At 39.0% G+C, this 25078-nt stretch overlaps 1 protein-coding gene across 1 annotated transcript in view; it reads left to right on the top strand.

Annotated features, from left to right (window-relative positions):
* Window positions 1–25078, top strand: part of SYNE1 (spectrin repeat containing nuclear envelope protein 1) — a 422354-nt gene that overhangs the window by 211073 nt on the left and 186203 nt on the right. The window contains exons 58-71 of the mRNA XM_063096991.1: window positions 1287–1469; window positions 5676–5819; window positions 6117–6272; window positions 7807–7971; window positions 9325–9497; window positions 10884–11037; window positions 14093–14236; window positions 15054–15218; window positions 18327–18578; window positions 19339–19494; window positions 19649–19819; window positions 20417–20743; window positions 21998–22150; window positions 24371–24547. Coding sequence (XP_062953061.1) covers window positions 1287–1469; window positions 5676–5819; window positions 6117–6272; window positions 7807–7971; window positions 9325–9497; window positions 10884–11037; window positions 14093–14236; window positions 15054–15218; window positions 18327–18578; window positions 19339–19494; window positions 19649–19819; window positions 20417–20743; window positions 21998–22150; window positions 24371–24547 — 2520 coding nt within the window. The remainder of the gene's footprint in view (window positions 1–1286; window positions 1470–5675; window positions 5820–6116; window positions 6273–7806; window positions 7972–9324; window positions 9498–10883; window positions 11038–14092; window positions 14237–15053; window positions 15219–18326; window positions 18579–19338; window positions 19495–19648; window positions 19820–20416; window positions 20744–21997; window positions 22151–24370; window positions 24548–25078) is intronic.

Below are 25078 nucleotides of genomic sequence, written 5' to 3'. Positions count from 1 at the left end.
GGTTATAAAATTTGAATTTTTTTCAGAGGGCATGTGTATATAGAAAATTATGTATAAGTGTTCGTGCTTGAAATTTCTCTGTTAGTCACAGGCTCTGAAACAGTTGTCCATATCTACGTCACTGTTTTGAATTCTTGGTTCATAACTTAATATAATGGGATAACTCTTGCTTTGAATGTTTGTTTCATTTAAAAGTTTTTCTGCTTGCTCCAGGCCAGGGAGTACAACTTTAGAACCTCAGTTACCTATTCATCTCTGTTGCAGAAACCAGTACTATTTTTGAGGACAGCTTTGGTCCTTTTCTTGGACCCTCTTGTCTCAGCACAGCTACATGTGTAGGGGTGGCTGTCCATTAAGACAAAACCCTCGTGAGGTTCCTTTGATCAAAACTCACAACATAGAATATCTAAACTTATGAGTTTTTTGCAAAAATAAATAACCTTGAGCTTGTTCTTTCCATTTCTTCTGTAACACTTGAAAATATTAATGGGAATTAACTGTAGGATACAGAATCCACCCATTTTTTCCCAGCATCTAACCAGATGGGAAAAGTACGTACTTTGGTGAACTTTATTGAATTACCCTTTGGCATTATGGCATTAACTTGTCCTTCTTAAGGACAGCCCTATGAAACACTCTTGTTATGTTTTGATAAACTGCTGCTAATAATGTATTCTACTCCATTTAACAGCATTTGCTTTATTAAGACTCCCAGGGAAACTCATCTCTTGTTTCTTTCTAGGAATAGTTGTGCTTCTGCTGAGCAGATGGTTATTTTTATTGTATGGGCTGTGTGAGTTGTGTACCTGGTTGTGTTTACTCCTTTGATTAGGCAACTAGGATCCTCAGAGCCTAAGTCATAATCCAGTTCCACCAATTATACAGACCCACATAGCATTTACTTTGTAAACTAATCGTAGCCAGAGTTTAGTTTAGTTTACAACTCTTATTTTCCCTTGGTCCTCATTTTCTCTCCTGTTTATTTTTATCCGGTTGTTAATATTTTATGCAATAGCTCGCAACCTTTTTAGGACAAGTCAGAATGTAGATTGGTGAATAAAATAATTTGCAAATTGGTAAATAAAATAATTTGCAAGTCAGAATTTAGATTGATAAATAAAATAATTCGCAAATAAATAATTAAAGGAAGGGCTGGATCGTTTAATATATATAATAAAAATAGTTTATTTCTTTTCTTTGATTTCATTGGGAAATACATAGAAAAATCAAATTATTTTAAAGCATGGAGCATTGTATTATGCCTAATTTTATATTTTTCTTTGTAGGAGTTTTTGTCAGAAAGTGAAAATGGACAGCACAAGCTAAACATGATGCTATCTAAAGGAGAGCTTTTGAGTACTCTGTCGAACAAAGAGAAAGCTAACGGTATCCAGGCCAAAGTTGCAACTGCAAAAGAAGATTGGAAAAATTTTCATTCAAATCTCCACCAAAAGGAATCTGCCCTAGAGGTATAAAATAGTCAACCACATGGGCATATTCTGTGCTGTTCATTTGTTTGTTGTTGTTTGTTAAACCACAGTTTCAATATATCCAAGTCCCCTTGTCAACGGTTTTGATCATCCCTCCCTAACTTTAAGTGGACAACTGGATAACAGTAAGAAATAGCTCAGTGCTAGAAGTATGAGCCTTCCTGAGGAATTAAACAGCTTCTTGCATGGTAAGGTCTATGATCACAGACTTGGCCATTCATTTTCCCAACAGGAACAACCAATTTTATATTTAAGCATGGCACTTAATATTTCATTTAAAATGCCTCAATTTTGGAAGTTGTTCTGGAAGAATGAACAGAAATATCCATGTAAGACTATAACATGCTATGGATAAGAGGGTATAACTAATGCAAATATCAGGTAATAAGTTTTTAGGAGTTAAGTATGCAAAGAGACGATGTTTACACAATTTCATTTTCTCCAGACACACTATAAGCTGAATTTATTATAACCATAACATACTTACTGCCACAATGCAATGATTTTTTTCTTCTGAGATCATCTATTTTATGTACAACTCCTCTCTTAGAAGAAAATTTAGAAGCATGGGGAGTGAGTACTTTTTCCTTTTAAAACAACACTTCCTGGCAGAATAGATGTTCGATTTGATTGTGACCATATTAAATGGAGGATAGAAAAATATAATAATAGGGAATTAATATTCAGGAAGAAGAAAATGTGTGCTTCCCCAGTTCTTTCATAAGACCTCAGTGGTCTTTATATAAGACCACTGATTCTCTTTTGCTGTTCTGTCATGGCAGTCATCCTTCATTTAACAGAGTGATAACCATTGTGCAGTGCCTAGAAATTTACCCTTAACCATACAGGCAATGTGGCCTGAGCTCCAAAGCATCAGCTGCTGAGTGTAGTATATCTAGCACTGATTGCAAGATTACCTAGTTCAAGCTCGAGAGTAGGTAGTAGGTCAGGAATTGCCTGTTTTCCTAATCTGCCTTTCTCCTCATGACAGGTATAACTCTTATTTGGTCCATGTCTCCCCTCCCTTCCTTCTTCCTTCCATCCCATTAGGAATAGATACATTGTATTAGTCCGTGTCTGTCACTTATAACAAAATACTTGAAACTGGGTCATTTACAAAAAACCAATACTTATGGCTCACAGTTTTAGAGGCTGGGAAGTCCAAAGTCCAAGGAACACCTCTGATGAGGCCTTCTTCTTGGTGGTGGCTCTACAGTGATTCAGGGTGTCCCATGGTGAATGGCTTGAGCAAGAATGAACTAAGCTTCTCACTTGCTCTCCTTTTAAAGGCATCAGAGCCACATCCATTACTTCATGAATGGATCAATCCATTCACAAGGGCATAGTCCTCACAATCTATTCACTTCTTCAAGCCCCACCATTTAATTACCGTAAAAGGATTTCCCATCCTCTTAACAATTACAATGAGGGTTAAGCTTCAGTGAGTTTTAGGGGACATTTAATCCACAGCAGACATAACAGTGCCTCTTATGTGCCAGGCACTATGTAAAGAATACAAGAGGGTTCATCTTATGCCTTGCCTTGGGAAGTTTACTTTTCTAAAGGGGAAACAGTATGTAAGAGATGATTACAATAATAACATAGATATGTTGAAAAGTTGGTAGTCACTCATAGAAGGATGCCATTAACTCTATTTGGAGAAATCAAGGAAGGTTTCCAGAGAAGTGACATTTTGACTGAATCAAGTGGTCTTTGAATTTACCTAGGCTGACATGCAGTTCAGGTAAAACGAATTGAAGACACAGGGCCAAGGAGTCAGGAGTGCCAACTATGAATGGGGGACTTTGAGAACTTCGACACTAACATGAAGTTTTGCAAGAAGAGCAATAGAGATAATACTGGAGATGAAGATTAGGGCCAGATCCTATAATGCCTTGTGTACTAAGCAAGTTGACCTTGACTCTCAACCAGGGTTTTTAATCTGAACCCAAGACACAATTTTCCCAAGGATGAAACATAATCTGTGCTATGCTAGATGCATAGGTCAGAAGTTAATTCATTATATAGAATGGATGCTTTAGGACACTAGGACTTAATTTTTTCCCAGGACCTGGTTGAGAAAGACTGAGTGAGGAATCTGCAGATCTTTAAGCTGGAGATAAACACATAAATTTTCTGACCACAGTGTAAACCAGAATGGGGGACAGGAAGTAGTTGGAAGACTAGAGAAAGCTTTTTGTCATGATCCAGATGCAAGAGACTAGGGCCTGACTTAAGGTAATAACAATAGGATAGAGAATTTGTCTTTGAGGTAAGACACAAGAGGACTTGGTAACTAATTAGATGAGGGGCATGGGGAAGAAGTTAAGTTTGGATCCTCAGCTTCTACTTTGGAAGGTGGTGTGAATGGTGATGCCACTAACTGAGACATGCATATAGTAGCAAAACTAGTGTTGGAGGTGATGCAAAAATCCATTCAGTTTAATATACATTGCATTTGATGTGCCTGCAAGATTTTCAGGGGCCAATGACCAGGAAAGTAGCAGGTAACATGAGTGCAAAGCTCAAGAGAGAGGGTAGAGCCGCAGGAACAGTGATAGTGAGATCTCACCAGTGTTGTAGGCACGTAACACGAACAAAGCTGCGTTTAATCCTCATAACCGTTCCATGGAGCAGGAACTCTCTTATCTTAACCACAGGGTGGTCAAATAATCTCATAGCTCGAAAGTAGTGGAAACAAGTTCAAACCCATCGCCTCAAAATGCGGTATAAATACAGTTCTATAAATGTGGGGCTTTGAGAATTTGTTAGTGGTCATTGAAACCATTGGAGAAATAGCTGGGAAAACATGCAGAATGAACATTTAATGGGAACCAATACACCTCTGTATAGTATTTTTTAAAGTATATAAAGAACTTTAGGAGTTTAGGATGAATATTAGAACTTAATATCAAATCTCATCCTTATTTTTGTTACCTAGGCCACTTGCTCAGATCTTGTGACTGCAAGCCTTGGAAAAAGACCCAATTTTTTTTGGTACTAGACCTCTGACCGAGCTCCTAATACTCTGTTTTTCAGTGCCCTTTCTTTGTAGAAACTAAGCTCCTGATCACAGTCCCCCAGTTTTCCCTGCTCAAAGTCCCCATGAGATTCCAGCAACAAGGGAGATGAAAACACCTGGAATTTATGAATTTATTTAACTATTCAACAAATATTTGTTGACTATCTTCCATTTGCCAAGGACTCTTCTAGATTCTGGGGATACAGCAAAGAATAAAACAGGAAAAAAATCCTTGCCCTTGTGAAGCTTACATTTTAGTAGAATACTCCAGGAGTTGCCTTGATAACTGACATTTGTGAGGCAGTTTTAATTTTCCAGGGCATTCCCACAGCTAACCCATCTCCCTCAGAGGTGAGCATGGCAGACATAATTATCCCCACATTGTAGACATCCTGGAACAGATACAGATGGAACCTGAGCCTTTCTCCCACACATTACATTGGTCCTTGCTACAGAGATTTTTCAGCTAACTTTTACGGACTTGCTCTTTGACAAAATGACCTAAAGTTCTGGTTAATTTTAAAGCCTTTAGTTGGTTCACATAACATAAATAACAAATTCAAATTTACATCAATCTAAGACTTGTTAAGTAATAAACAGTGGATGTATACACCTTTGCTAATGTGCAATGGTACCATGTAAAACTTTATCAAGTGCATTTTACAGCTACTAGTACCTACACAGTATCTATGAAAGTATTTACAACATTCTTATGTGATAAGCACATGACACTATTTGGTATTTCTTATCTCTTTATAAATCAGAATAAACTGTTTGCTAAAAACATAATAAGCATGTAAACGATGTATATATGTGACTTCTTGTCCCATCATTAGTCAAAATCAACAGAATGTTTACTAACATTTATTTCTATTCCTACAAGGTACCATGGTGTGTCCTAGGAAATGTAAGACACAGGCCCTCCCCTCATGGAGGCTGTAATCTAGTTGAAAGCAAAAAATTGTATTTTAAAAAGTAGAGCCATAAAAAGTTCTTAAAGGATGTTTAAAAATTATACAAGTGCCAAGGTGGAGGACAGAATGTTCCAGACATTGCGAAAGGGGAAAGAAGAGGAGGAGGGGTGGGTTTTGGAAGCTAAGTGAAGGACTTTGAACTTGCTATGAAATTTTTTTTATTCCCTGATGCTTTGTAAAACCTTGTAGAATCTAAAGATCCAAATGAAGGACTTTGAAGTGAGTGCTGAGCCTGTACAGGACTGGCTAAGTAAAACCGAGAAGATGGTCCACGAGAGCAGCAATCGCCTCTACGATCTGCCAGCCAAGAGGAGAGAGCAGCAGAAGCTGCAGGTAAGGAGGCCCCTGGTCCCGAGTCACTCAGCTTCGTCCCCTCCTCTGTAGACCGAGCATTCAGACGCATGGAGTGTATCCTCTCCCTATTTGCACTGATTTTGTGTTTCTGCTTTTCCTTTGGGGTGTGCTTTGTTTCCTTTCTGTCATGCTCACTGTGTGTAGCTTGGAAGTGATGAAGCCTTCAGGGTACACCATTGCTTGCTAATGCTGATTTCCATGTTCTCCAGGCCATAGCTTCGCCCTGAGATGTGCATTCCCCCAGCCTCTGAATAGTAACTTGCTTGTGCTTTTCAGTCTGTCCTTGAGGAAATACACTGCTACGAGCCTCAGCTCAACAGGCTGAAAGAGAAAGCTCAGCAGCTGTGGGAAGGACAAGCTGCCAGCAAGAGCTTTATGCACAGAGTGTCGCAGCTGTCTTCTCAGTATCTAGCGCTAAGCAATTTAACAAAGGTAACGCCTGGTGCGTGCTGTGTGTGAGTGTGGTTCTGATGTCGCAGACCTGGAGGTGTGGTAGGTCGTGCAGGGTGTCCCTCTTGACATGCCCTCGGTGTGGTGTCTCCAGCTTGCAATCCCAGTTAATCATTTGTGTTGCAACAGCTAAATGTGGTTCTCTGCAAAGACCTGGGAGACTTCAAAGATGGAAGAGACTTTCAGTCTCTGTTATTGCACAAAATATTCCTTTTAATCCTGAAATGATGTTCTCCAGTGCTTTGATTTTGAAGACTCAGAGCATAAACTTAAGGCAAAATTCAGAGTTTTTGTTCTGAAGAATCTCAGATTAAATTGCTTTAGAAAAACATGAATTTAGGACAATTTAAATTTTATTGAACTAAATATAGGAGTATAGGGTAATTTTTTAAAATTTGTCTAAATTTCTTTTATTCATTATACTCATAGTAGTGGAGGATGTGTTTATTGGGAGTTTCAGTTCAAATTCCAGAGCAGAACTCAAAATTGGCAATGCCACATATAACTGATTATCTCTCTTTTCAATAGCTTAGAAAAAAGTAAATGGAATCCCACAATGACCTCATTTAGAGCATTCAGCTGGTTTAATGCAGACCCATCTTGAACTTTATGGTGCAAGCCTATCTTGAGCTTCGTGTGGCTTGTAACATTTATTCCCTATATTGTTAATTTCACATGTTTAGAATGTAGGGAACCTACCATGATTTTTCTTTAAATTATCATCACCTATTTTAGTGTGGATTTGCTTCTGGTCTGCTAATTTGGGTCTTCAACAAAACATCATTGAGCTAGTCACATTAGTTTAGGTCTTGGAGTAAATAGTCGATGTTTAAACACATGTTCACCCATCTTTTGTCTATGAATGTTGCTTTTTTCTGTGTTTAGAGCACCTGGCACATATCTAAAGTTAGAATGAATTAAGGACATCTTTCTGTTTCATTGTATGTAGGTAGATACCAACAAGTAATAGATATTTGAATGTTCTAAGAGCTATGGACTGTTCTTATAATGTCGTCACTGTGTTGAATATGACCTGTAGTTAATAAGTAAAATCACATGAATGGTCCCAACTTTTAAAATTTAGGGATATTACAAAATCTCAGATTATAATTTTTTAGAACTCTGGCTACCATATAGGTCATATGGGTATGTAGTATCATTTGAGCCTAATGTGATATGCAAATGCTGGAAACTGCTTTTATTAGTCTGCCAGACAAGGCATTAGGAAGAAATTTTACTGATTAAAAGAAAAATCGTGATTGTCATAAAGAAGTTGAGGGACATTAAAATAATTTTTTCTGCTTTTTGACTCAGTTATTCTAATATGTTTACTATTTAGGAAGACATTTCACATCTCATCGACTTAATACAGACTTACATCCTATCTGTGAAGCATATACAGTTATGACTGACTGTGGTTGTTTCAAACAAACTATTAGCTTTATAATGTGAGTAGCTGTAGGCTGTGAAGGCTCTGTGAAGTGGACAGCCAGAAAACCAGTTTTGTCATTTCCAGGAGAAAGTGTCAAGAATGGATAGAATTGTTGCAGAACACAATCAGTTCTCTCTCGGGATTAAAGAATTGCAAGACTGGATGACAGATGCCATTCACACACTGGATTCTTACTGCCACCCGACATCGGACAAAAGTGTGCTGGATAGCAGGATGCTCAAGCTTGAGGTATGCAATTTGCGAGAGAAATATTTCTAACTTACAGAATTTCATTTTCTAGAAATTTCTCAAGTCTCCATCTGCCTGGCATGATTATGTCTCCGTCTCTCTACAAGAAGTTTCAGAATGCTTTGTGGGTGTGAGCCTGCTTGCCTAAGCATTGCTGAACCATTTGATCCCAGCTGCACTCAACCATAGATGCTTCACAAAAATAAAAGAGAACAAACCCCAAATGTGATTACTTGCTTGATAGCCATTTAAGAGACTATTTTCAAATTATATTACAGACATATTTACTTTGAGAAAATATTCTAATGAACATTTTATAGGGAAGAACATTTTTCATCTTATTCAACTCACTTGCCTGCCTGTATTATTTAGTCAATTTTTCTCCCATCCCAAGATATTAGTGTTATTTTACATTTGTGATGAAAATAATTAATCTCCATTCATTCATATACTGGGTGTGTTCTAGGAGACTGGCACTCTGTCTTGACACCAAAGAATCAAAGGCAAATATAATAAGGTCTTTGTATTCAAGGCTCTCATTGTATAAGGCTGGAGGTTAAAATATAGAAAACAAAAGCAGATATGGATAGACACCCAGGAGTGGAGCCATGCAGGGGCGATAGGGTTCAAAACTGGAGCAGGTTTCTTAGGAAGTCTGGTACCTAAACTGAGTTTTTAAGAATAATGGAGAGCGTTATCCTGGCAAAGATGACTGGGTGGAGTTTTGAGAATGGTACCAGGGAAGGGAAAAGTGTGAGCAAAACCTGGAGGAAAGAAACAGCACAGCGGTTCCTTACTGCTGCAACAGGAACAGGTGGCAACGGGTGGTTAAAGCTGGGGCTGTAGAGGTTGGCAAGATCCAGATGAGAAGAGAGATGAAGCTTTGCCTTTTAGGTGATACTACCAGCTTTATAACTTTGCAATAAAACTTACTTCTCATATAGAAAACAAGTAGTGCTTATGAACTTGTAATGCATAATTATTTCTATAGGGTCGTTGTGTTAGAGATCTTAACATTTATAAGCTGTTTATCCTATAACTATTAAGAATTTGTGAATTCTACTGTAGTATATTTTTCCATTGTTAAAACCAGTAAAATAAAACATCAGTGAAGGAAGAGATTATACAGAGAAGACCCCAACCTGCAAAGCCAAGGCTTCTAGACACCAGCAGGTGACTGGTGACTGGTTACTGGCATCAACAGCAAGAGGCTTCCCCACCCTCCACCCGAGTAGCCTGGGAGCTCCATGGCCCAACAGGATTGCATATCATGCTACTATCTTCACTGCAATATTTGAAGCCAGAGATGTTAAACATGCAAATGACAAAGGACCTCTGTATTTGTTTTTATAGGCTCTATTATCAGTGAAACAGGAAAAAGAGATTCAGATGAAAATGATAGTGACCAGGGGAGAATCTGTCCTTCAGAATACCTCTCCCGAAGGCATTCCTGCTATTCAGCAGCAACTGCAGAGTGTGAAGGATATGTGGGCAGCCCTGCTGTTTGCAGGGATTCGATGTAAAAGGTGAGTGAACCTGCAGCGAGCCCTGGCAAAACAGTACTAAAGGTCACTGTGGTGTTTCAGTGACAGACCATTCCTGGGACTTCTTTTCTTTCTTTCTTTCATTTATTCTTTCATTCTTTCTTTCTTTTTCTCTTTCTTTCTTTGCTTTTTTCATTTTCCTTATTAGAACAGAAGAAACTGGCAGGTATAATCTTGCATTTAGGTTGATCTGCAAATACTATGCCTACATTTTAATATAACTAAAAATGCATGTTCTATTTTGCTGTTGTTCACTGCTTAAAAATCAAAAGATAAATAAATGTTTCATAATGTAATGATGTATTGATGACAACCAAGTCGTTTACTTGGGAGATAACCCCAGTGGGAAAGAGAGATGGGGAAGGGGTGGGGCAGCCGATAAAGAGTATATTATCAAACGAGTTATTATGTGTGGGCAACTGGGACTTAATCCGGCTCAGAAGTGCTGGGAGCTGGTGCAGAGCAGGTGCCTCAGAGTTATCCCCAGGGGCAGGGAAGCTGGGGTATTTGTGAACAAACTCCCATGAGTCAGGAGGGCATTTGATGGTCACCCCAGGGGGCAACGATCCCCTCCAACCCCTCACTGCTTGTCTACATTGTCCTTGAGCTGAGAGGACATCAGGGACCAGAGAATGTCCTTGGGCTAAGAGGTTTCGGAGTGCAGTGGCAGTATCTGCACTGCTATGGTCTGGCAGTACATATGGGGGGCTCACTGACAATGTCCACTGCAAAAGGACCCAAAACATGGCAGAAAATTTGACACAAACGATTGATGGAATTAAAAATATAACATGCCTAATAAGACAAGGAAGTGCCTACTTTGTCTGTAAGAGAAATAATTAAGTTTTAATATTTAGACCAGTCAGGAAATGTTGCCTATTTTTCATTGTGATTTTCTGATTTTTAAGTCTCAGGTGAGATGGCTACTGTGCTTATTTTTCCTCGGGTCTTCCTTCCTTCCTTTAGTTATTCCCTTCTTTCTCTCCTGCTCTGATTGTCCTGCTCAACTTGATAGAGTTAAGTGGTGGTTCTCTCCCTGCCCAGAGTTTTTGCTCCAGAAAAGGCCCACTCAGGGGATCTCTCCTGGTTTTACCTTCAAGTTCCTCCCTGTGTCTGTGTCCCCTGGTCACTGACTCTCGGGTTTATGTCCAGTCCCACTTTTCTGCCTGTGGGCCTGGATTTAGCTGTCCCCTGCTTCCTGAGGCTGTCCTTGCCAGAGACCTCGACTCGGATCGGATCAGCCCTGGCCAGCCTGCATGCTCCCAAGCCTGACCCTTTCCTGATCTCTGCACCCCCTGATGGCTGGAGTGGACACCAGACTCAGAAGGATTCTCAATACAGGTTACTTTTCTTTCAAATCCCTTTCAGTCAACTCGAAGGAGCTCTTTCTAAGTGGACAAGTTATCAGGATGACGTTCGGCAGTTTTCCAGCTGGATGGACAGCGTGGAAGCCGGCCTGCATGAGTCTGAAAGGCAGTACGCGGAGCTGCGGGAGAAAACCACCGCCCTCGGCAAGGCCAAGGTTAGAGCCGGGCTTCAGGTGACACTTGTTCTCCCACAGGCTTCCTTAGAATGCCACAGTCAAAGATGTGCTTACCTGTAGGCCAGGGCTGTACACATAAGTAATTATAGTTGGGGCTCATACTGTAATTTCTAATGGCTTCTTTAGCCAGACATTTGTTTGTGGTTATTTTATCAGTGAGTGAAAATTCTCTCTTTTGGGAAAACTGTGTAGACCCATGGTTTATGATATAGACCATTTAAAATTTAGCAACTTCTAATATCTTTTAATATCTTCAGCCTGCTATCTTCAAGATGTAAAAATGCTTGCTTTTTATGCCATCCTTTTGTGTTACTACTTTTGTGCATTTTAAAAAAATGCTTATGTTGGTGTGATAGTACATGATCTTTTAAGTAAAGAAATAAATATTGAGGAATTGTTCTTAAAACCTTTTTATTGATGGTAGTATTTAAACACACATTTTTGGAGCCATTTGATTTGAGCAATGGCTGCACTGCAGCCTTGCTCCAGGGCATATTCATTAGGTGGCCAGTTCCATCTCAGCCTTACAAGCAGGACTTCTACACAGAAATCCTTCAAGCTCCTGTACTCTCGGTTTCCGTTCATTTGCAACACCGCACACTGAGTGCACTAGACTGCAGACCTCCTCATCCCCACCTCCTTCCTTCCCATCCTCACCTCGCACCATCAGGTCCTGCACCTGAATTGTAACAGGCTCCTAACTTCTCACCTTGTTTCTTGTTTCCACGTGTGTTATTTTCATATGAAGGTGAATGTCTCACTTCCCTACTTAAGAGCCCCTGTAGGCGTCTCACTGTCTACAGCATAATTCCAGCCTCCCTCACCTGCTTTGTAAGAATTTTAATAATCTCCTCCACCGTCCTCAACTCTTTCACCTCCCACCTGAATGACACGCTATTTCCTGAACGTGCCACAATCTTTTAAGACTCCATTTCTCTCTTCCCTCTTCACAGAGGTGCAAACCTCCTGCTCACTTTCTGAATAGGTTCAGAAGTCATTTTTGTTATGAGATCACCGCCACCCCTCCAGGCTTAATTAGTTGCTCTGTCCTCTCATAGCCCTGTGTTTGTATTTATCAGTTTCATAGGATGCATATTTACATGTCCTGCTCCCTCAGTGGATAGAGATGCTCAGTTTTCTTTATATCCTCAGCTCTTGGCTCTCTAACACAGAGCAAATGTTGAGTAAAAGTTATTTGAATGACTAAATGATTTGATGTGACCTGCGCCAAGTCACTTAATATTTCTGAGTCTCATTTATGCATCTGTAAAGTAATATAATCATAATTATCCACATCATGATTACCTACATTTATTATCTGTTATAATAATGAATTGCCTAGTTAATGACAATATTTATTTATCCAATCAATATTTATTGAGAAGTTGCTACATGCCGGCATTGTGCCTGATTCTAAGTGAATAAAAGGGATTGTATTCTGGTGGGGACACACAGAGTCAGCCATAAATGTTTGAATAAATAAATAACTATAACTGTTAAGCAATGAAGAAAAGAAATGGCATGATGTGGGAGAGAGTAATTTGGAAAGAGCTAATATAGATGGTTTGGAATCAGGGTGAGGGACAGTGTAACACAGGAGCCCCAAATCAGTGAAGGCAATCCCGTGTTTGCCTATTCCAAAGAACTCACCCGGAGGTCCAGTGGGTAGAGACGATGGTTGTTTAGACTTAAAAGAGACACTGACAGCAGCCAGTCAGTCAGATATCTGCACCACCATGGAGTACATACAACAGTTATATAGTGAACAGATCAGAGTAGGGGTGTAAATCATTTCCAGGCATACATGCAGACCCTCGCCCAGCTCGCATAACTCAGAACACACTGGAGATCTGGCTGAGCAGATAAGTTAATCTACTTGTTACTCTGCTCCCTCCAGTGTTCTGTTTGTTCTTGAAGGTGACGTGCCTTTCCTTGGGTAGCTACCTTGGCCAGGGGTAGTCTCCCAGGGGGAAGGGGGAGCTCTGGTATGTGCAGGGAGTGGGGAATAGGGCTATGTCCAGCATTTACCCTAAAGATAGAAAAGGCCTCTCTGAAAGAGCAGACATGTAAACTATGCCCTAAAGAACTGAGTGCAGAGAAATTAGTCTTGGGAGGAGTTGGGAAAAGAACATTCTAGACAGAATAAACAGCATGTCTGCAGGCCCTGAGGGAGGCAAAAACCTGGCACAGTATAAAAGGCAGCATGTTGCTGGAGCAGAGAGTAAGCAGGGAGGGTGCTGGGAGGTGAGTTGGGAGGGGTGGCAGGGACCTGATCCTGCATCGCCATGTCGTTGCCCTGGGGATTTTCCACTTGACCTTGACAGCCTTGGGAAGATAATCAATGTTTTAAACTAGGTAGTAACATAGTTCCATTTTCAGACATCAAGCACTTAGGTTGCTGGGTGCAGTATGGAATAGGCACGGGGCAAGAATTGGTGGCCAGGAATCTGCCTAGCAGATCACTGCAACAGTCTAAGCGAAAGACGAGGGCAGCACGGGCTAGGGGGCCTGCAGGAGACGAAGACAAATGTGACGATTTAATGGGGAGGTGGAACTAACAGCATTTCCTTTCGGGTGCAGTGATGGAGGGTGAGGGAGACACTGGAGCACTTCCAGTGTTCTGGATTGACCTCTGGCTGGAGGGCTGTGGCATTCACTGTTTGAAAAAATACTGAAGGTGAAGGGGATTTGGTGGGGCTGGAGCAGAATGGGCATGAGGTAGAAATCAGGAGCCCATTTCTGGACATAATGAGTTTGAGATATACAAGTAGAAGTATAAGTAGTTAATTGGTAATTAGTAGCTCAAAGAAAGTTCTAAACCATGTATGAAATACACAAACACACACAAACATACACAAACACACATTCATACACTCACATACGCATCTATATCAGATAGAGAAATAGATTGATACATAGATAGATAACCTAAGCTCACTTGTCAACTGTACAGTTAAAATATCTTAATCTTAGCAGTATCACTGATATCATGGTGTATGGGTAACTCCTTTATTTTTTAAAAAATTCTCTCTAGTTATTAAATGAAGAAGTGCTGAGTTACAGCAGCTTGCTGGAGACCATTGAAGTCAAAGGAGCTGGCATGACGGAACACTATGTCACCCAGTTGGAACTCCAGGATCTACAGGAACGATACAGAGCAATCAAAGAGAGGGCCAAGGTATGGCTAACCAGGTTCCTTGTACCTTTGTTTCCTATTGTTCCAAATAAGAGGGCTTGGAGCTGTGCTTATTCAAAGACTCATTTATTTTTGACAATGACATGCTTGGGAAAACAGAATAAAAGAAGCAAAGTGAATTTTAATATTTTAAAGGAATCACTGGCAAAACCACACAAACACCTTCAAATATTGTTAATAAATTATAGTTACTAAAGTAATATAATTCTCAACTAAAAATTCCCAGAAATGTACCAATTTAACAAAAATTTTGGACACCTTCATAATGAAGATACATAAATGCCTTACTATGTCTGGTAATGAGAGTTTTCTAAAGTAGGAAATAATTACCAATATTTATCATTCTTCATTTAGGCCTCACAAAGAAAATAAAAATACTTTTCAGAGCACATTCTACTTTATTAGACAAAGTACCTGGAAAATTAAATCCATAGTGAATCCAAATCCTGATTTAAGACACAATATTAGAATTTCAATTCCCTTCATTAGCAAAAGTGAATTTTTATGAAAAGAAAAATTAATTCATTTTTTGACATGTTTATGTTACATCTTATAAGGAATTCAGAGATCAGGTAGTTAATTCAACAAAATGATCTTTAAGATCCCTTTTAATCCTGAAACATTATGTTTTTACATTTTTTACATAAATCTTGAAGGTTCATTCTTCTTGGAAATCATTCATATTCCAACAATTTAATAATAGTGCTTTCCTAAAATTCCCAAAGTGAATTTTTACGGCACATTGATACTGCATACAGTAATGTATTCCTGCCTTAATAACTTTATATGCTAATTATAGGAAGCAGTAACCAAGTCTGAAAAACTCGTTCGCCTGCACCAAGAATATCAGAGAGACCTAAAGGCATTTGAAGTTTGGCTGGAGCAAGAACAAGAAAAGCTTGACCGACATTTAGTTCTTGAAGGTGATGCCCACACACATGAGACTACACTGCGAGATCTTCAGGTAATGTCTACTTTGTCCTAAAACAAAGGAAAGAATCCTAATTCCAAATGTGGAATTACTATATTAAGTAGCAGGAAGTTAATAGGACCTTGAATCCTGTAGACAGCTGGTACCTAATAAGTTCAACCTTAGTAAGATTTGACCTAGAGCATTCTGGGACCTCAGTAGCATATGCTAGTTGAGATCATTTGGCAGACAGACTAGATTGGGCAGGATGGCACTTGGGGAAGTCGTTCAGCTACTAGGGTGGCCCTGACAGGAATGGCTAGTGATCTAATTTATGGTGTCTACTGGTGCACCTGCCCATTGCCCCCTAAAGGATTGGAGCAGATGTGGGACAGAGCAGCAGGAGACAGTAGAATGTGACACTATTCCAGTATCTTGGGCCATCTGGTTTCAACCAAAACTTCCCACAATGTTGAGGATATAGGTCCAAGGTCAGAGTTCTAGAACACAAAAACCCATAGGTAGATTGTTAGAAACAATGTGGTGAGGACAATCATTGACTAATGCAAGGGACTTTATGCAGTGTCAAAGAGAGGCCTTTAATCTTACCTTGACAGGTAGGTAGGGGTCAGGGAGGTTGCCCAAGAAAGGGCCACCAGTTACACAGAGTGGAGAACGGACAAAAGCCAATGATGTCAGCCCACATCCCACCAGGAGTGTGTTGGAACTTACTAACTGATGTGCTGTCAGCCCTGATTGAAATTGGTTCAGGATTTGGCAAGATGGGCATACAACTTGGACAAGGTAGAAAAAGCAGGGACTGTTATGGTTATCCCTGGTCTATAAAATTTCTGGTGGTTTCTGTTAGGTCTCAGGGAGTATTGTGTAATGGCAGGAGCACAAGGTTGGGGTTAAGAAGTTTGGACTGCAGTTCTCAGTGGGACCTGCCATTAGGTGACTTCAGGCAAGAGAGAACCTTTCTGAATCAGTTTTCTCAACAGAGTTGTTAGGAAGATTAAATGAGATAGGAGAAAATCTGAGTTAAATATATGGCCATTCATGAAATAAATGAATAGTATCAGTTAGAAGGGTCACAATTGCGTTAGCTTACTTAAGGATTTCATTCATCCTGTCTTAAAAGAATAGGATGTCCTGGTCTGCCAGGTCTAACTGTTGTAATTTATTTGAGTAGAGTTGACTTTATTTTCTCCAACTAACCCTTCTCAGCACTTCACTCCAGACCCCCCTTGGCAAGAAAATGCGGAGCTCTCTGAGCTTCTGTGTAGGAAGTGGGCCAATAAGTTACTCAGCACCAGCAGATGCTTCTCTTGCTCTGGTCAGAAGAAAATATTTCACCTCAGTCGGTATTAATGTGGCCCAAACCTAACTCCAACCTCTGGTTTTTGCCATGCATTAATTCTTACATTGTCTTATTTTGAGTCACCACAAATGTTAAAAAGGAAGGAAGATGCTAATAGCAGAAAACGGTAGTGGGGAATTGTGATGCTCCAACTTCACAGCAGAACTTCTTCAGGATGCTGATGTCCTACAGCGTGCACAGTGGTGTGGGGCTCGGCCAGCTATGTGGACCAAATTCACAAACTATTTTGTATAATTGAAGCCCTAATTCGAGTCATAAAACATATATCTATATTTAAATATTGGACCATGTTTTCCCTGCAGAATAAATACTTGAAATATGGGAAACATGGGACTTTACCTAATAGAATAATGATTTGTATAATAGATAAAACTGTTATTTATGAAATATAGAAAGGATGACATATTGGGAAGATTAATAAATTAGGGTATGGGTCAATAAACTACAGCCCATGTCTGCATTTTAAATAAAGTTTTATTGGAACACAGCCACCCCCATTCATTTATGTGTGTGGCTACTTTAGTGCTACAATGGCAGAGTTAAGTAGTTGCAGCAGAGACCGAATGGCCCACAAAGCCTAAAATGTTTACTATCAAGCTCTTTACAGAAAAAATTTGCCAACCTTGAGTTAGGGGAAAACATTGTACAAAATAACTTTGAAAAAATATCTAAGAATTTGAGATAAATTTTCTGTGTTTGTGGCCATGTTGATGGCTACTTCACCGTATATATTGTTCTTCTGTTTCCATGTACGTGCATTTTCACATTATGCCATTCTCGAAGCAACATCATATTTGAGGGAAAAGGTTCTATTAGTTTGAACCCTATGAGATTGCTATTTTCGTAGGTAAAAATGATCAGATACCAGCAGTTTCAAATGGTTTGATCCGATAGTAAGAGTATTTTTTCCCTTAAACCATAGTTTAAATAAATATGTTGGTGCTTTTAATATTCTTGGTGGGATTCGACTTGATTTCTTTCATTTTAGATGATCAGATGAAGCAACAGTATGGATTTTTTATTATTAGAAAAATAAATATATAATATTGTTTTGCTAACATCTTTAAGGATGTAAGAATTTTTCTTTACATAAAAAATAGTTTATGCTCTTCAAGTCTTGGTTCATACTGAATTTATAGGGTAAATCTCTGGGGCTTATGCTTTGGCAGAGGAAATGTATCTGCATCTAGGAGCTCCTGGTGGGCAGATGTGATGATATAGCCTCCCAGGTTTGTGTGCCTTGTGCCCTCCAGGTCCAACTTTTCTTGGCCACCACATTCTATAGAGTAGAGCTTTAGCAAAGGATCTCTCCTTAGCAAAAAGAGTGTCCATTGTTTCTTTCTCAGCCATAAGGGTAGCACTGAGACCATTCAAAGACAAAGCAAGAAGCCTTAGGCACTTTAAGCAGATTATGAGCCATAATAAGTCTAGGTTATTCTTTTAAACAATAGCCCTTTAATCTTAAGTATTTTTGCCTGTAAACTGAAAAGTCAAATGTCAGAAACTGTTGATTGAGAAAAACACTGGTGTGTGTGAGTTTGTGTATGTGTGTTCAAGCGTGTATGGATGTGTGTGTGTGTGTGTGTGTGTGTTTTGATGATTTTAATTGAAAGATTTTCATAATCTTTCTCCTGGGAAACAGTATTCAGTGTTAGGTACACATTTTTGGTATAAGGCAGAAAAAGATTATTCAAGCTGGCACAGGTGGCCTGGGTGAGACAGGCCTACCTGTGCAGGTGTGAAATATGAACGAGGTGACAGCCACACCTTTTTCCCTGCAGGAGCTACAAGTGCACTGCGCAGAGGGGCAGGCACTATTGAACTCAGTGCTGCACACCAGAGAGGACGTGATCCCATCAGGGGTCCCCCAGGCAGAGGACCGGGCTTTGGAGTCTCTCCGGCAGGACTGGCAGGCTTATCAGCACAGACTGTCCGAGACCCGAACTCAGTTCAATAATGTAGTGAACAAATTGAGGCTGATGGAGCAAAAGTTTCAGCAAGTAGATGAATGGCTAAAAACAGTGGAGGGGAAAGTTAGTCTCAGGACTGGACGTCACTCTAACCGGGCAACCAAGGAGATACAGTTACATCAGATGAAGGTACAACTCCTGTAAATTCCTTATCTTTGTCAAAGCAGTGGTTATCCTGCATAGTTTGTTTTATTAAAATATTTAGTACAGTTTTGTCCTAGGCTTAGATTTTGCAAAATCTCTTTCTGCTTGCATAGGAATTTAATATAAATTACAGTAGAGCATTTCTCTTACAGCAATTATTTCATAGATTAGTCTTTGATAGAATGTAGTTTAATAGAAATATTTTATATTTTCTTTCTACGCCTTATTTCCTTGCTTTGTAAAGATACGTGAATGCTAGTATTACAATCATTTAAGTTTATGGTTCTGATATGAAATTGCTCTAATATAGTACATTGTGATGATTAGTTTTATTCTAACACATTCAAAATAATGCTTAGGTCTTGGTAATTTCTTTTTTTATTCATCTATTTTAAAATCGATCTAAGTGCAACAAAAGATATAAAAATGTATGCTACTTTTTAAAAAAATTTTTTGAATTAAAACGGAATACACACAGAAAAGTACTTAAACTACTCATAAATGTACTGTTTAGTTGTAACACAATTTTTCATGAAGGTTATATATGACAATTTCAAAATTACATCTCAATGTGAAAATTATAAACATGCACTGAACTAATTTTCTATTAAGAAGGAATATATTCATCTTATTCAAGAACGGCTAAGATTGACTCTTTTCCTCCAACACCTCATTTCAGAAATGGCATGAAGAAATCACTGCCTACAGAGATGAGGTTGAGGACGTGGGAGCTAGAGCACAGGAGATCTTGGATGAGAGCCACGTGAGCAGCAGAATGGCCTCCCAGGCCACCCAGCTGACCTCCAGATACCAGGCCCTGCTTCTCCACGTGCTGGTGAGCAGATGGCCCCTGCTCATCCCAGGCCAGAAAACCTCACAAGCCACGATGTCTTTCCATCCATTAGCTTCTGGGGAAGATTCATATTTATCCACAAGGGCACTGGCACAGGTCTTTAAGTCACTGTTCAATGTACTCTTTTCTTTCAAAGGAACAAGTAAAATTCCTGGAGGAAGAGATCCAGAGTTTGGAGGAATCAGAATTCTCCCTCAGTTCCTATTCTGACTGGTATAGCTCTACTCATAAAAACTTCAAGAATGTGGCTACCAAAATTGATAAAGTAGATAAAGTGATGATGGGGAAAAACCTGAAGACATTGGAGGTAGGCATGCATATTTCACATTCATCTTCCGCCTTCCCTCTTTCATGAGCTGCCCCGTTCTCCTGTGTAGATACTGGAAGCACATGGGTTCATCCCTACCCTGTAAGATTGAAGACCCTCAGCTCATCGTCCCACACCAAATACTAAGTTATAAGCTCTTTAAGGGCAAAAGCTGGCTTTCATTTATTTGTGATGTGTTGTCATCTGAATGACTTACATATGGCTGCCCATGAAAGTCTTAACCAAATTCCAGTTTGACACTTAAATATTAAGAAAAAAAATTCTATCTCAAATTGATAGCCTCAACAAAGAGTTTTAACTTAGATCGTTAGGAAGATTGCTAAGGATGCGGGAAACATCAAGTTCTTTTCATGTCTCTGATTTGGGAATGATATATTGATAAAGACTTTTAAAACCTATATTGAAGTAAAGAAAAGAGGGCTCCTGATTCCTGGCAGGTCCAATGTGGTTATAAGCTTCAACAATTTATTTTAGGGGGAATAGGTGGACTCAAGAATGGGACTTGAAAGCTTTTTTCTTAAAAGGAAAAAAATAAGACTAACTCTGTATTTGCTTCCTACTTACTCTTTTTCTCAGGTTTTGCTAAAAGACATGGAGAAAGGCCACAGTTTGTTGAAATCGGCCCGGGAGAAAGGAGAGAGGGCTCTTAAATATTTGGAGGAAGAGGAAGCAGAGACGTTAAGAAAAGAGATCCATGATCACGTGGAGCAGTTGAAGGAACTGACCAGCACTGTCCGAAGAGAGCACGTGACCCTGGAAAAATGTCTTCATTTAGCAAAGGAATTCTCAGATAAATGTAAAGCATTGACTCAGTGGATAGCAGAATACCAGGAAATCCTACACATGCCTGAAGAACCCAAAATGGAATTATATGAGAAAAAAGCTCAATTATCTAAATACAAGGTAATGCTTGTTACCCATTGACAGGTGCATGTGGAGGTCCTGTAGGGACCAGATGAGAGGCAGATGATTCCTGGCATGTGTCACCCATAGGGGTGCTAAAAAATATCCCTAATATGTCTGTTCTGCTGGTGGTGAGTGATACCATGACCACGTAGATTTATTTGAATAAATATACCATCTTGGAGTTATTTTTCCATTCAGGAATCTGATATTCAAAAATTGTATCAGTAAATGTATCGATTATATCAATCAATAAATGGAGGTCTTTTCTGACAGTGTCGTCCCCACCTAAATCTTGCTGCATTAGGACCCCATACCTATAGACTTTATCTGTTCCACGTAGAAGCTTTCCTTCATCTTTTGCTACCCAAGGCCTAAAAGCTGGCCTATGGTAAATTGAAAATGATGTATTTGTAAGAAAAAGTTGTAATTAACGAACTACAGCTAAACACCTAAGAAATCAACTTCTGAAAGAATAAGTAGTGATGTAGATACAGCTATACATGATATAGATACAGATACTTTATCTGCTCAAATTTTTGAAGCAATTATTGAAGCTTATATGTGGAATAATTTTTGTTCTAAATTTGATCTGAATGGTTTAGTGATAGTCTTCAATAATTACCGCATAGAAGCTTACCCCAAAGCCTGTCAGAAGCTTTTGCAAGTATCTCCTCCAACCAATATGTCTATTTCTTTCCTTGGCCTCTCTGCCAAGACTGAAAGCTTGTCTTTGAAGGTGCCACATAAGATTCACGACCTTCCCTTTTTTTTTCTTTTCTCACCGATTTCCTGATTTATTTAAGTATGTACTTTTAGCTCGTCCCAACTAGTTTACCGCTGAAATTTGTCTCCCTAACTTCACATCTAGTTCAAGCTGGAATTAACTTTATGAGCTCAAAATCTAAAGACAGTGGCCTCACTCCATTTTATGTTGAAATTTTTTTTCTGCTGAAAGGAATGAGGCGGAAGTCAGAAATATGAACTATGATAAATTTAGATTACTGTCATTTTCTTCCATACTTCCCTCTCCATATATGAAGGGCTATTTGATGCATCAGTCTTCTTCGGTATTTAAAAACTGTATTAGCCACAATAAATCATTCTCTCTTTAATATTTTACATTTATTGATCCATGAAATATGCACCAGATCTTTCTTTGAGGGAGGTCCTCTCATGCATGCCACAGGCTTATGTGTTTCACCATGTTCACATAGATGAATTGGCTCTTTTTCTTTTTTTTTGTAATTCAAGTCACTTCAACAAATGGTGCTGTCCCATGAACCATCAGTAAAATCAGTAAGAGAGAAAGGTGAAGCTCTTCTGGAACTGGTGCAGGATGTTGCTTTAAAGGACAAAATAGATAAACTTCAAAGTGATTACCAGGACCTCTGCAGCGTAGGAAAGGTAAGGAGAGATTTGAGAAAAGATTCAGAGAAAAGTGTATGTTTGCCAAAATGTGGGCCCTGACTCCTTTCTCTCTTTCAGGTCATTTTAAGGAGTGATATGGGCCAATATTTTTCCTTCATTCAGATGGACATTTAAATGGCATGATAACCATGTTTTTTCCACTCCTAGTAGTTTTCTAATATAAGTAACTACTAACCTATGAGTTGCACAGGGTTTTTGAAACAGAAAACAGTTTTGTGTAGGTTTTTGGCTTGACATTGACATCTTAATGGGCACCTGGTTTTACAGGAGCATGTCCTCAGTCTGGAGGCAAAAGTCAAAGACCATGAAGACTACAACAGTGAGCTTCAAGAGGTCGAAAAGTGGCTGCTGCATATGTCTGGCAGGCTGGTGGTACCTGTCCTCCTGGAGACAAGCAGTCTGGAGACAATTACCCAGCAACTGGCCCACCACAAGGTACATCTAATCTCTAAAGAGCTGACTGCAGGATGGCTTCAACAGCCCTGTGTCTGTGTGGGCAGGGATGTGTGCACAGGTGCATCTCTGGATTACAGTGGTAGTATCCAAAGAATCGTGTCAGTCTGAGTCTCGAGCACATCTGGCTATTGACAAGTCAAGTGAATCAAGAACAGTTGAATCTTGGCATTTTTCCCAGCTAATAGTTTTTTGTTTTTTTTTTTTTAATCTCAGAATTTAGTCTTTATTTTAGAAAAGGGAAACCAAAGGTAGGATACGGGACTAGTAATCAGATGTCTGGATTCCAGGCTAGACTCTTCCCCTCCTAGCTGAGGGAACCTGGCCTCTCTGAGCTTTCTTTTCCTCCTCTGTAAAAGATGATACCAACACCAGCCCCATTTCATCATTGTCATGGTAATCTCCAGAGTCAATGTTTGTGAAAGCATTTTGTAAATCACAAAGCACAACACTGATATCAAGGAATCTTATCTTTATTAATAGGTCTTTTTAGTAATTTTATGTACCAGGTGACAGATGTCATATAGTCACAGTTTTATGGAGCAACTTATTGGTGCTCTCAATGGAAAACAATTTTAGTCATGACGTGGTCAATATCTGGTAGTGTGTATTAAGAAAGCCAGTTAACCTCTCTGGGCCTCAGCATTCTTGTCTGTAGGAAAAGATTTTTTTGAACAAATATGAGTAGAAAAGCAACTACATGGTACATTCTGCTAGACACTGAGAAGATACCAACCAGTCAATAGTCTATCCCATCAATCGCCTAATGATGTAGTGATTCCATTCCAACTCAAAGACAAAATGGTTCTTTTCAATGGAGTGTATAAAGTAACCACTAACTCAGCACCATTTTAAAAAGTGATGAATCTCACACTGATGAGGGGCCACCTGTTACCTTAGATATACCTGTGTGTCAACCCAGGCAACCTTGTGTTGGCGTGTGTCACTCATCATTAGCATCATATAGCAGGAGAGCATTTAAAATCTGATTTCAAAAAGTTGGCTCCTCCTCCCTGAGTATTTATCTATGAGCATGCTCACTAGAGAATGCATGTGGGGATAGTGATGTGAGCTGAAATCAGGCAAGCTGGACTCAAAACTGGACCCTCTGCAATTTACTCGTTGTATGACCTTGAATGTGCTACATAACCTCTCTATGCTTCAGTCTCCTCTTCTGTAAAACATTTATCAGAGCTTGTGTATAATTCTTGGACTGTAGCAAGTGCTTAATAAGTGGTAAGTATAAATGTTATTTTATTAATATAAATATTTTTTGATGTAAATTAGATATCGCATAAATTAATAATTAGATATTAGATTATTATAGAAACTAGATATTAGGTAAATTAGATTAAATACTGGTTAGATTGCTTTAGATAAAAATTATGCTAGACTTATAATTTATACAGCTGAAAAATGTATGGACATCTTTTTCTCTAGCAATAATACCATGGAGCAGATGATTCTCTGAGACCAGCCAGGAACACACTCTAGTCTTAAATGTTGCTTCATCATTCCCTACATGACTAATCCCTTAAATTCATTAACGCTCCATTGGAGTATCCCTGAAAATATGCATGTGCTTTTTCTTTTTCATTTGTTAATATGTAACCAAGTTAAATTGCACAATTCTTTCAAAAACTTTATTAGACAGTGAAATTATTGATCTTAAACTTTGATGAATAGGTTATTTAAAACTAAAAGTGGAATTATGAGAACTCTGTATTTGTTTCTTTTTTGCAGGCAATGATGGAAGAAATTGCTGGTTTTGAAGACTGTTTGAACAACCTCAAAACTAAAGGGGACACTTTGGTCAGCCAGTGTGCAGACCACCTGCAAGCAAAACTCAAACAAAATGTGCATGCTCACCTGCAGGGCACAAAGGATAGTTACTCAGCAATTTGCAGTACAGCTCAGAGGGTGAGTATCACCAGCAAGTTCTGTGCTGACAATGAATTATGGAGGAAGTGTAATCTAGAGGTTTTCACAAATAGCACTGATGTTCAAGTCTTTGGGATAGTTTTCATGTGTTGCCAGTCAGGAAATAGAATAGATTTCATGGTATCGTGCATTTAACTGATGTGACATCAGACATTCAGTGTTATCCAATCCCTTTATTCCATGAATTGAGTATGAAAATTTTGTTAAAAGTTGTTTTGTTTGTTTTTATTTGCACGCCATCAATACTTATTTCTAATTTGCCATTTATTCTATAGCACCGAAATAGGTTTATTTTATAATTTTTACAATCATTATTTTCTTTTTAACTGTGCAGCCTAGATTATACTCTAATTCAGTATTGTTATGCATTCATATAGAAATTGAGAAAAGGAGTAAGTACCAATTTTGAGTTATACTTTAATGCATATACTTCCACTAAAGCAGGACCCTTAATGCCATAGAAATAAATGTAAGATGGATAAGAATTGCTCTTTTAATAAAAACTTAATA

The sequence above is a fragment of the Cynocephalus volans genome, chromosome 5, assembly GCF_027409185.1.
Source record: "Cynocephalus volans isolate mCynVol1 chromosome 5, mCynVol1.pri, whole genome shotgun sequence".
In the NCBI taxonomy this organism is placed as follows: domain Eukaryota; kingdom Metazoa; phylum Chordata; class Mammalia; order Dermoptera; family Cynocephalidae; genus Cynocephalus; species Cynocephalus volans.
The sequence above is the reverse complement of the archived record's forward strand: the minus strand, read 5'-3'. Positions and strand labels throughout refer to the sequence as shown.